General features: G+C 36.7%; 1 protein-coding gene across 1 annotated transcript in view; it reads left to right on the top strand.

Annotated features, from left to right (window-relative positions):
- The window catches only part of IPO8 (importin 8), a 107,377-nt gene that overhangs the window by 46,780 nt on the left and 48,532 nt on the right, over nt 1-12,065 (top strand). The window contains exons 6-11 of the mRNA XM_006895076.1: nt 379-468; nt 1,528-1,622; nt 2,392-2,476; nt 4,996-5,130; nt 8,153-8,252; nt 11,230-11,306. Coding sequence (XP_006895138.1) covers nt 379-468; nt 1,528-1,622; nt 2,392-2,476; nt 4,996-5,130; nt 8,153-8,252; nt 11,230-11,306 — 582 coding nt within the window. The remainder of the gene's footprint in view (nt 1-378; nt 469-1,527; nt 1,623-2,391; nt 2,477-4,995; nt 5,131-8,152; nt 8,253-11,229; nt 11,307-12,065) is intronic.

Genomic DNA, 12,065 nt, shown 5'->3' with positions numbered 1-12,065 from the left:
GGGCCTAGCATGCCCAAGGGCCAATCTGATGTCAGCGACTTTGTAGGACAGTTTGTCTGATATGTTAGTGGCACTTTGACATGGAATGAGGGGCAAGAGCAAGCAGGACCAGCCCTCTGGCTGAGGAAGAGCACTGGGCAGGCTACACCATGCAGGGGGGCTAAGCTTAATTTTACATGAATCCGTATGAAATTCCTTTTTTTTGTTGCCTTTTCCTAAATTTCAGCCTTACTATGTAGAGCAAGGCTGTTGTACATAGTGTCGCTATAAGTCACAAACAACTCGACGGCACACAACAATGACAACTTGTAGAGAAAACAGTTAAAATTTTTTGAGAAGAGGTATTATCGTTTATGTTGTTTTTCTTCTATCTTCCAGTATGCATTGCCTCTCCAGCTCGTGAATAATCAAATGATGACAGAGTGGATGGAGATCTTTCGAACCGTTATTGACAGGACAGTGCCTCCTGTAAGAAAGGGCTTGTTCCTGAGGACAGTTGGTGGAACTTGGGTTTCAGTTATTTGTGGTAGATTTTTGCATTATCTTAGCCTGCTATTTCCCAAACTATTACTTTAATGAAAGTAACTGATGATGCCTAACTCATTTTTAGAGAATTCTGCTAGACAAAAATAATACCTATGTTAATAACCATTTTAAAAACTTGACATTTATTCCTTTATATTTTTTCATCTATATGCAGTCAGATTTCAAAATAGTATATATAGGTACTCTTAAAATGAATTTCTTTACTCTTTTGAAATATTAATAAATAGGTTTTTATTATTTTCCGTGATTATCAGTGTTTTTATACTGTCATTTTTATTGACTGTTTCATTTGCTAGATACATTGTTTTAAATTTTTATGATTTATCTGTAGAGTGGAATTAAATTTTTGTGCACATACATATTTATTTTTTTTAGATAAAGCCACAGAAGTTTGTCTTGTTCAGGCTTTTGACTGATTTTGCAAGATGTTGTAAGTTTACTTCTGTGTTTGCCAGTTTGATAGGTGAAAACAAAAACTCATTTTGATCTCAATAATAATAAATGGTAGTACTATCTTTCAAACATCAAATCAACCTGTAGAATTTTGAGAGTAAGCATCTCTTAAAAGGTGCAGTATTTTCTCTCTTCTGTTTACTTCTTGAGAAAAATTATATTGAGGCTTATTCACATATACACAACAGAATTTAATACACAATTGAGTGACAAGACATAAATACTTGTGTGCCCAGACTGAAACATAGAACCTTTCCAACTTCCCAGAGTATTTCTTCATGGGATACATAATTTGTACTTTAAAGGATTTTGTGAAGGTAAGTAGATTAATATAACAAGCAATATTTACTAATTGAAGTGTAATTTTCTTACTTAATTCCTAAATGTTAGTCTTAAAATAAAGGCTTCTATGACAATCTAAGTATATATTTAATGTTCTTTAATCTATACCAAGATTTCTTTTGTTTTTGTTGTTCACATAAATCCTTTATTATATGAATATCTCATCTCAGTATTTTGTCCTTTAAGGAGACTCTGCAAATTGATGAGGATGACAGACCAGAACTAGTATGGTGGAAGTGTAAGAAGTGGGCATTGCATATTGTGGCTCGTCTTTTTGAACGGTAATTCTGTTTATTAGAATTACAGTCTTATAGTAAGTATCTTAGGTATGTTGTGTGCCTTCAAGTCAGAGCTGACCTATAGCTTACCCTCCAGCTCATCCTGCTACTGTGGAGAAGCTGGTGGATTTGAACTGCATGACTTTGAGATTACAGGGAGCTTCTTACCACTGGGCCACCAGAGCTTCCTAATTTAGGTATAGATAAAATAAAATATCTGCCTGGTATTTCCCTTGATGCCCTAAAATTTCCAGTATTTGTCCTTATACTTATAAAGGTTAGAAAGTCTTTTTCTGTTTGCTTCAAGCAGACTTAATTATAATCACTAATTTTTAAGATCACAAGGAGGTGAAGAGTCTTCTCTGGATTTGTTTTGTTCCATGAGAAATGGGGAAATGACATTGTAAAAATTACGAGAAATAGCCAAGAGTTGTGGATGGAATGCTGGCAGACCAACTCCGTTTGAAAAAGAATTAAGTTAATTTTGAGATTATTTATTAAAAATTACTATATATTAGATAGAACATACTATTTTAATATTTGCTGTTAGGACTGTTGATTTAATGGGTAAAATTTCTTTCTGTTAGAAATTTTAAGAATGGCTCAGTGCCTTAAGTATGATTTATCACGGTTTCAGTATAGAACTTTTGAAAGATGGGAAAACTAATAGTTTTCTTCCCCACTGGAATACCTAGTTTAAGAATGTTCTGTATTTGAACTAGTGAACGTACTTTGCTTTTAAAATTAATAGTATATTCTCCTTTTCTTTCAGATATGGAAGCCCAGGAACTGTTACAAAAGAATACTTTGAATTTTCTGAATTCTTCTTGAAAAACTATGCTGTGGGAATTCAGCAGGTGATAAACTTAAGCTTTTAAGATAGAGGAATGTTTACTGTTGTAAGTGAGGTCATTTCTATCCACTTAAAAGTAGATTGCAGACATATAAATTACATATTTGTAGGAGATAAGTGGTAGTTCTGAGAATTAACAGGACAATCAGTTTTAGACCTAAAAGTTCCGAGACAGCTGTTACAAAACTACCCTTATAGATTCTTAGACTCTAGATTCAAACCTTTCTTGATCCTGAGATAGAAGTCTTCATCACTTTGTTGTCAACGTTTATATTGTTAGAAAATTTTAGAAGAGTGTAATTATTTCAGAAGGCATTTAGAAGTGAGGACTCTCAGCTAAGAACATTTTATTGGAAATTTGGGAACTCTTGTACATTAATAAATTAGAAGTTATTAAGAAGCAATCTAAGTTAGTATTAATGTTTAGAAACTTTAAAAAGTATAATGACTCACACTTTTATGTGCTGTCAAGCTGACTACAACTGACTCATGTTGTTAAGTGCCATCGAGTCGGAGGCAATTCATAGCGACCCTGTGAACGAAAGCCCTTGACACTTTCATCCATTCTCCATGTTCGTAGGGTTTCCCCTTTTAGCTGGGAAGCGCCACCAAACACTGTCCGCCATGGATAACCATTATCACATTTGACACTTAAGTGTCACAGTGTTCAGCTTCACAGCAACCACAAGTTGCCTCTGTATAGCAAGTGGACACACCAGGGCTATACGACCTAGAAGAATGTTTCACCAGAAACAATTAAAGACAGGTCTTAGGGCCACGGCTGTGGCTTGGTAGCATCTCTTTCAGTCCAATAGGACAACTGGTCTCTCTCTGTATTGTTAAGTGCCGTCGAGTTGTAGGTGACTCGTAGCGACCCTATGAACGAAAGTCCTCGACACTTGTGTGATTTTCATCCTTTCTCCATGTTCGTGGGGTTTCTCAAGGCAAGCTATTTAAGAAGTGGATGCTACTCCTGCGTCCAAGCTACGGCTGACTCATAGTGACCCTTAAAAAGAATATATTGAAACTTAGCCCTTTCTTGTACCACATCCTCACAATCTCCTACATGTTGAACCCATTTTACAGTCAGTGTGTTAGTCCATCTTATTGAGGATCTTGGTTGATCAATAATAGTTCCATTTGAATAATAATTTTTGTTTACATTTAACAAAAATATTAGCATTGGTTATATCAGAAAGCAAGACTAAACAATTTATTTTAAAAATAAAATGATAGAAAGCATGTTCCTAGTTTTTCATAAATCTGTACAACCAGAATACTCTTTGGAAGTGAGGATAGTAAAACTTTGTCTCACATACTTTAGACGTGTCACCTGGAAGAGTCCTTGAAAAGGGACGTTAAGCTTGGAAACGTACAATGTTATCAAAAGAAAAGAAGACCCTAAATAAGCTGGACTGATGTAGTGGCTGCAGTGGTGGGGACAGTGGAGATTATAAGGATGGTATAGGATCGAGCAGGGTTTCATTTTTCTGTGCGTAGAGTTGTTAACAGCAGCATCCTGTGTATTACAGTGGTGGTTCCGTTTTTTTCCCCTTAGTCAATTTTATAAAGTTAAATATCTTGAATCTGGTATTTTGAGATAGAATAGTTGAACTGAATTCAAGTTCTGAATTTATAAATTCTGTATATCTTTTGAAAGAGCTCTTTTTATTTATTCAGCACTCAGTTCCAGCATGATGTAGTCAAAGCTTCAGAAACCAGGGTTGACCTAGGGTTACGTTGGAGTGCTCTGATAAAGGGGATTTGCACTACTCATAGCAGCCTTGTGCTTTTAAAAAAATTTTTTTTCTTTATCAGTCTTTTTTTTTTTTCAAAGTGTCTCAATTTTTTATTACATTTCTACAACATTTCCATAATCTGGGATTATGAAAACTCATATTTTCTTGTAGAAATTCCGTGTTTTATTTTTTTATTGATACATTTCCCCAAGTGGAATGATATAAGACAGATGGGGATGGGTTGGAGTAAGGGGGTTGAAGAGAGCATGGGAAAAGAGTGGATAGATAATGAACACTGCATTAGAACAGATGAGAGAAGGAACTGTCCAAAAGGAATAGATGATTAGGCATTAAATGTATGACAACTCTCTGGACAAGGGGTGCATTTTGCAGGATGGGCTGGGGGGTGAGGGAAGAAAATGTGCAACATTGAATAAAAAAGAAGGGAAAAAATACATTTGTTAAGGGGACAAAATAAAAATCTTGAATCTGTTTTGGTTCTACCAAAACAAAAAATAGTTTAGGAGCAGGAAAAAAAAAAGCCAGCTTAATTTCTTTCAGAGGAATTGCTCCAGTTCTGTTTTTAAATAAATTATCTTTTCCTTCTAACTTGAAATGACATTTTTATTACATATTAAAATCTGTTTGTGGTAACACAGAAAATTTTGTTTTCCCTTATCTAAAAGAAAGCTCATTTTTTTCTATGCATTATAAAAAGTTAACGCCTTTTTAATTTTAAAATTATTTATGTTCTTCTGTATTTTCTTTTCCTATTTTTATATAGGTCCTACTGAAAATATTAGACCAATATCGACAGAAAGAATACATAGCCCCCCGTGTTCTTCAACAAGCATTTAACTATCTCAACCAAGGTGTTGTTCATTCTGTCACCTGGAAGCAGATGAAACCACACATACAGGTTTGTGTCTGGGAATAACTTTGCAGAAGTACTCTATTTGAACTATGTTTTATAGGTAAAATAAATGTCACAAATCTGGAATTTCTTATGTCTTATCTTTAGTCATATTAATAATTTCAGATGAGTGCCATCTCAAGTTAAATTGATAGAAAACTTGGATTAAAACTCATTGCTGTTAATTTAGAATTGACTCACAGCTGAGCCTCTGTTGGATTTCCAGGGCTGTAAATCACACAAGAGGAGATTGCCCATCTTTTTCTTGCAGTCTCTGGTGGATTTGATCCACAGAGTTAGGTAGCCTGTAAGTTAGCAGTGTTACATTCTACTGACCAGAAAGAATGTGGGAATTTAAGTGTTGAGAGAAGTGACGACTATAGGTTTTAAGTGTTTGGAAGGTTTAGATTCAGTTGATGATGCTGGAATTACTTTTTTCCTTAATTCCCCCCATTAAGTCAGATCATGTTTTTCTACCTCTTTTAAATGCAAACACTGTTAAGATAAAAAAATATTTTATGTGAAAACATTTTGGAAACGGTTGTTAGAACTTGCTAAGATGGTATTGTTTTGTAAGAAGATGAAGTTTGATACATGACATTTTCCTTTGTAGCTCTGTAAAAGAGGGAGCTCTGGTGTCCTAGTGGTAAGAAGCTTTGTTGCAATCTTGAAGGCACACAGTTCAAATATACCAGCTGCTCTGCAGGAGACAGATGAGCAGTCTCCTCTTGTGAGATTAACTTCCTCTGAAAACTGCTGAAGGATCAGCTGTGGTTTGGTTCTGATTCCGCAGCATACAACAACATTTGAGCAGAAGTTAGTGGCAGTAAGCTGCACTGTGATTCCAAAGGCATGTACTTCGAATCTCCCAGCTGCTCTGTGGGCGAAGGATGGGCAGTCTCCTCCTCTGTGATTAACTGCCTGAGTACCTGCCAGAGGTTCGCTGTGTGTTGGTTCTGACTCTCTGGTACACAGCAACAACAACGTAGAAGTTAGTTTTTTGTTTTTACATAAATTGGTTACTTAAAGGTGAAAGTCGGTATTGTTACTTTAAAGACCAAATGAGAATGAAAAATTCTAGGCCATTTAGAAATAAATTTTTATTTGCATGCAGATAACTTGGGATAATTCAGAGACATTAGAAATTTTGTTTCCTTCCCTTCCCACTTCAAACTGTGATTTCTTAAATTCTGTGAGTTTTAGTGGCCTAGTCTGTGAGGAGTTGTGCTGCTAATCCAAAGGCCAACCACCACTATCCTTGAGCGACTCAGCTCTGTGGGAGAGAGATGGGCCGCCCCTTCCTGTGTGCTGTGTGCTGTACAGCCTCACAGATCCAGTGGAAGATCAGCATGATGAGTGGGTTCTGATTCCACAGCTATGAGGCTTTTGTGGCTTTTTGTATGATTGTGATAAGAAATAAGAAAACTTTGATCCTTAGGCAGGAATTTTTTCTTTTTAGTATTTAGAAATCTGCAATAAATGCTAAGAAACGATCCTTTTTTGTATGTATACTTGTTAAAACACAAAACAGTGTACTCAGTGTACTGAGAGATTACTAAACTCCTCCCTGAAGTCTTCACTTGTAGAAAAAGCAAATCAGAATTTCTAAAAAATGGAATTAAAAAAATTTTTTTTTACAGTTTTAGAACTTTATTTGATTATCAGCTATTAGTTTTCATCCACATTGATGGTCTGTAGATTTTTGAAAGTGGTGACAGGTACATAGGCAACCAGTGTATACAGCTTGTTTGGGGAATCTTCATCCTCATTATGTTTTCTGGACAACAGTACACTGATGCAGGACGGAACATCCTTATTCCTTTGGCCCAGACAGCTTTGGTAAGCCTAGTGTCCCCATCGCCTTCATGGCAAATTTCCGGATCTCCTTGAATGCCTGAGGCACATGCTTCTTAAATCCCACTCCATGGATGCGCTTGTGAGTGTTGATGGTGTACTCTCTGGTAACCTCTTCACTGATGGCAGAACGGCCTTTGTTCTTCTCACCTTCCTTTTTGGCGGGGGCCATAGTGCCAGGACCAGGCTGGAGGACTTAAAAAAATTTTAATATTAGTGATCATTTGACATTTGGGACCAAAATAAGAACTAAAAAAAGCAGTTGTGACATCAGATTGATATTTTTGCCTCTCCTTAAGGAATCAAAGGATGTTTAATATTGATTTATTAGTTGAACTTTATTATCCATTCTATTGATGGAAAGAATAGCATTCTTTATCTATTTCTATTTACCTGTAATCAGTTCCACTTCAGTAAATACAGCCTGCGACTCAACAGCACTTAACAACAAACAATGACAAATATAGCTTAAAAGAAACATGACTATAACGGCTTTAAATAGTGACAAGAATACAGTTTATGAGAGCTGCCCTCTAAGTACATTGTTCAAAATAACCCTCAAATTCATTGCCATCAAGTAGTAACCTACTTTTAGCATACATAACCTCCCTTGGGTTTCTATGGCTATAAATCACATGGGAGGAGATTTTTGGTCTTTATCTTGCAGGATAGCTGGTGGATTTGAACTGCTGAAGAAGCTTGATCTTTGGATTAGCACTGCAACTCCCCAAGGACTAGCCCATAAACATTATTGGTTTTTTTGTGCTGTCAAGCCAGAACTGACTCCCAGCTGACCTCCAGCAGGTTTTCAGAAGTAGTAAATCACATGGGAGGAGATTGCCCATCATTCTTCTGCAGAGAGGCATTTGAACAGCATGTCTTTGGGATTGCAGTGCAGCATCTTAACACTAAACCACTAGAGCTCCCTTAGATGTTGTGTACTGTCGAATGAAAGCCACCTATAACTGATCCTCCAGTGAGTATACAGAGGCAATAAATTGCTTGGGAGGAGATTGGCATTCATTCTTCTGCAAAGCAGCTGATTGATTTCAACATGAAACCTTGGGATTTACAGTGCAATTTCTTACCACTGAGCCACCAGTGCATACATTGTTAGTATCCCCAAGTCAGAATAACATATATTCAATCATTGCTTTGTGCTTTCTTCTTTTAGAATATCTCCGAGGATGTGATTTTTTCTGTGATGTGTTACAAAGATGAGGATGAAGAGCTGTGGCAAGAAGATCCATATGAGTATATCAGGATGAAATTTGGTAATTCAGAGAGTATTATTTCTAATTAGTTCTTAGATATGCAAAATAATATGCGATTTCTATTTTAAGCAGATTTTATTATGTAGTTAAAGTTCTTTGGGAACTTTATTTATGCTTTGCATAATGGATTCTGAAACTCGAAAGACTTCCATGTTTCATTGAACTAAACTTTTGGAACCTTTGGGTGTAGGAGGTGGAAAGCTACGTTACTCATCTGTTTTATGGGTGCTGAAACAGTCATGGGATCAACTCTTGCTTTTGTTGTTATGATGCTGATCTTTAGAGACCATATCTTTTTTTGTGCTTTTATTAATTCCCGTTCATAGGATGACTTGCTCTCTATCTGGAGATCCCTTGGATTTCTGTGTATTTTAGGAATATTCCTATTTGGTGCTAACTCTCAAAAACCCCTCTCTCCCACCGACCCTCCAACTCATTGCAGTCTAATTGGAACTGAATCATAACTGACCCTCTAATTTTGAGAAACTATAAATCATATGAGAAGATGCTCATACTTCTCCTATGGGGCCAGTGGTGGATTTGAACTGCCTGAGAAGCATGGCCTTTGGGTTAGCATTGCACTTCTGTTGACTGTGCCACCAGAACTCTTACTGGGTTCTAAGGACTAAATATTTTATAAGAGAATTAGGTTACCCACTGTGTCTCCCTATGTATTCTCCAATTCTGTGAGATCATCCTAGCATAGATCTTCCTAGAACTTTCTATGTAGATTACCTGAGTTCATTTCTTTTTATCTCTACTCGGAATTAATCCATGGACATTCAAGCATTTAATATACTAAAATACTGTTTGTTTGTTTGTTGTGTATCTCTGTTTGCCATAACTCAGGAAGTGTCTATGTACAGGGATTTTATCCTATTTGTTGGCTTTATTTTGCATTTCCCATCCTTTTTACACCTACACATGCCTTGTCTAAGATTAGTTTCTTAGTGCTGGCGTAAGAGAAATACTACAAGTAGGTGATTTTAAAGAAGAGAAGTTTTATGTTGACAGTTTCAGAGGCTAGAAGTTCCTGTTTAGGACTGTTATAGGAAGGCTTTGTCACTATTGGCTCTGTGTGGACAATACTAGTTCCAGGGTCTGTGACTCTACTGTTCTGTGACTATCAAGTGATCCCTACAAAGAAGTTTCCCCAATTTGTGCCTGCTCTATTTATATTTTAAATCATTACATTTAAGACACATTTTACACTGATAAAGTCTCTTTAGTAATCTATTTCCAAATAAGATTACATCTACAAGTATAGGGTTTAAGATTCCAGTACATATTTTTGCTTATGGGGAACACAGTTCAATCTGTAACATTAGTCAGTGTTAATAATAAAAGAATAATGTTTTTAGATTTGGTAAAAAACAAAAAAGAGACTTTGAGACAGCCTAAGTGTTACTCAACCTTCCCTTATTGAAATGTTTAAAAAAACAGTATTATTGCTGGTAAGAGTAAATGGAATAATACACATGAAATAACTTCTTAGCATAAAACAGTAGGTGCTTGTAAAATTCTCAGTATAGTACTTATTGTGGTGGTGCTCTTAGGTGCTGGCCAGTTGAGTGCAACTCAGAGTGATCCTGTGAACCACAGGTCTGAACTCTGCACAGTGCTGTGCCATACTCATCATCTCCGACTCACTTGAGCTCATACATTTGATAAATCCTGGTGTTTTCAGTGTTATTTTCTCTTTTATTTTGAAACAAGACCTAGATTTTGTTTTGTTTAATATTAAAACACAGGTTTACTCAAACACTTAGAGGTTTTCAGACTGTTCTAGAACATTGCCTATTTTGAAATTTGTCGGAAAATTTTTTATGACTTCAATTTAAATAGAATTTAAATTTTAAATAGATAAATATCCAACGATAGCTCCTGAATCTACCTGTTAACGGAGTCAAGGACTACTGTCCTAGCAATCCTGTGCAGAGTTGTTGCACGTGTGTTCCCTCTGCTGGAGTCTTTTATCTTTAGATTTCCAGGTATATAGGGTGTTTTGTTTTTTTTCCATCTCATTCAATCTCACTGAATTGTTACTTTAATAGTGAATTAGACATTCCCAAATATCCTGTTTAAATTAGCCTGCCATAGACTGTCACTGTTTCATTACCCTGTTTACATGTCTTCTTAAAGTGACTTGTTACTGTATGTGAGTATGGGAGAGTATGTGTTATGTCTGTGAATGTTTAATTTGGTTGTTCATTCTCCATATAAGCAACATGAGAAGCTTTTTTGCTTACTTTTTTATCGAAGAAGTCTAGAATAATGTCTGATTAATTACTGAATATTAAATAAATTATTGTAGTTTTTGGTTGTTTCCCATCCCCAATGAAAGAGATATATGTGATTATTGTGGTTTTTTTAAAAAATATTTTTCTATACTTTTTTAAAAGGACAGGTTGTAGAGTTTGACAGATATTGTTGCATATGAGAACATGGGTGGTATATGCTTACATTTTGTTTTGTTTTCAGATTTTTATTGGGGGCTGGACGGGGGGGCCCATCCTCGGAGGTGCTCACAGTTTCTTCAGCCACTCCAGGCTGGGGTCCAGGGGGTCCTGGGGGTGGCTGGGCACATCAGGCATGTTCCCATCATCTCGGAGGGGCACTGGGTAGCTGTAGGGGGTGATCTCGTTGATCATGGAGGCATACTTGGTGTAGGGGCTTAACGAGGGCAAAATTACAGCGAGACCCACAATGGTGAAGGACACGACCTGCACCGGCTCCTTGGCCCAGGCATTCTTGAGGAAGGCTGCGAGTCTAGTCGCCATGGTGGCCTCCGCGGTGGCAGCAGGAGCAACAAGAACGTGGAGCCTATGCTTACATTTTTTATGCGTATACTGTATTCTATATCAAGGGCCACGAGTACTATTTTATTTCATGGTTTTAGAATAGGGATTATCCAGGTTTAAATTTATAGCATATAATTACAGTTTTTTTAACATGGTTTAATCTTTTGAAATCTTAGATATTTTTGAAGATTATGCTTCTCCAACCACAGCCGCTCAGGCTCTTTTATATACTGCTGCAAAGAAAAGAAAAGAGGTATGTGCTTTTCTCTTTAAACCTAAAATGGAAAGTTGTCCTGTATTGATTTGACACTTGAACATCATTTTTGGAAGGGTGAAGGGACAGCACAGGAGAGGAAGATGAGATGGATTGACACAGTTACTGGGGTAATGAGGGTTGGTGTGTCGGAGACAGTGAGACTGGCTTAGAATAGAGCAGGGTAGATAGGCTCACTGTGAATCATAGGTGACTTGACAGCATGTAACAACAATATACCTCTATTGTTATTAGATGCCATCAAGTACAACCCTGTGAAAACAGATCTGAACCCTGTCCTATCTTGTGTCATATTCATATCTCTTACATGCTTGAGCTCATTGCTGCAGTAGCATGATTTCCCTTTCCAAAGAATATCCCCTTCTAGCAACATGCTCAAAGTGTAGGAGACGAAGCTTGGCCATCATTGCCTCGAGGGGCACTCTGTCTGCACTTTTCTCCAGGACAGATATGTTTGTTCTTTTGGAAATCTGTGAGATATTCAGTATTATTCTCTCACACCACAGCTCAAAGGCATTAATTTTTCTTCTGACATCTGATTCATTGTCCACCTATCTACCAGATGCATAGCAAATGGTTGAAATACAACCTTCATAGTTGAAAAATTATTAGATGTGTCATTTTATAATTTTTTTTTGTTCTACTGAAAAGAGCATAGGAGCAGGGAAGAAGAATCAGTAGTTGGAAAACATGGACTTGGTGACAGAAATGAAGCTGGAGATAGAATGATTGAATTTT

This window comes from Elephantulus edwardii, unplaced genomic scaffold, assembly GCF_000299155.1.
Source record: "Elephantulus edwardii isolate Elephantulus edwardi_28Jun2011 unplaced genomic scaffold, EleEdw1.0 scaffold00157, whole genome shotgun sequence".
In the NCBI taxonomy this organism is placed as follows: Eukaryota; Metazoa; Chordata; class Mammalia; order Macroscelidea; family Macroscelididae; genus Elephantulus; species Elephantulus edwardii.
The sequence above is the reverse complement of the archived record's forward strand: the minus strand, read 5'-3'. Positions and strand labels throughout refer to the sequence as shown.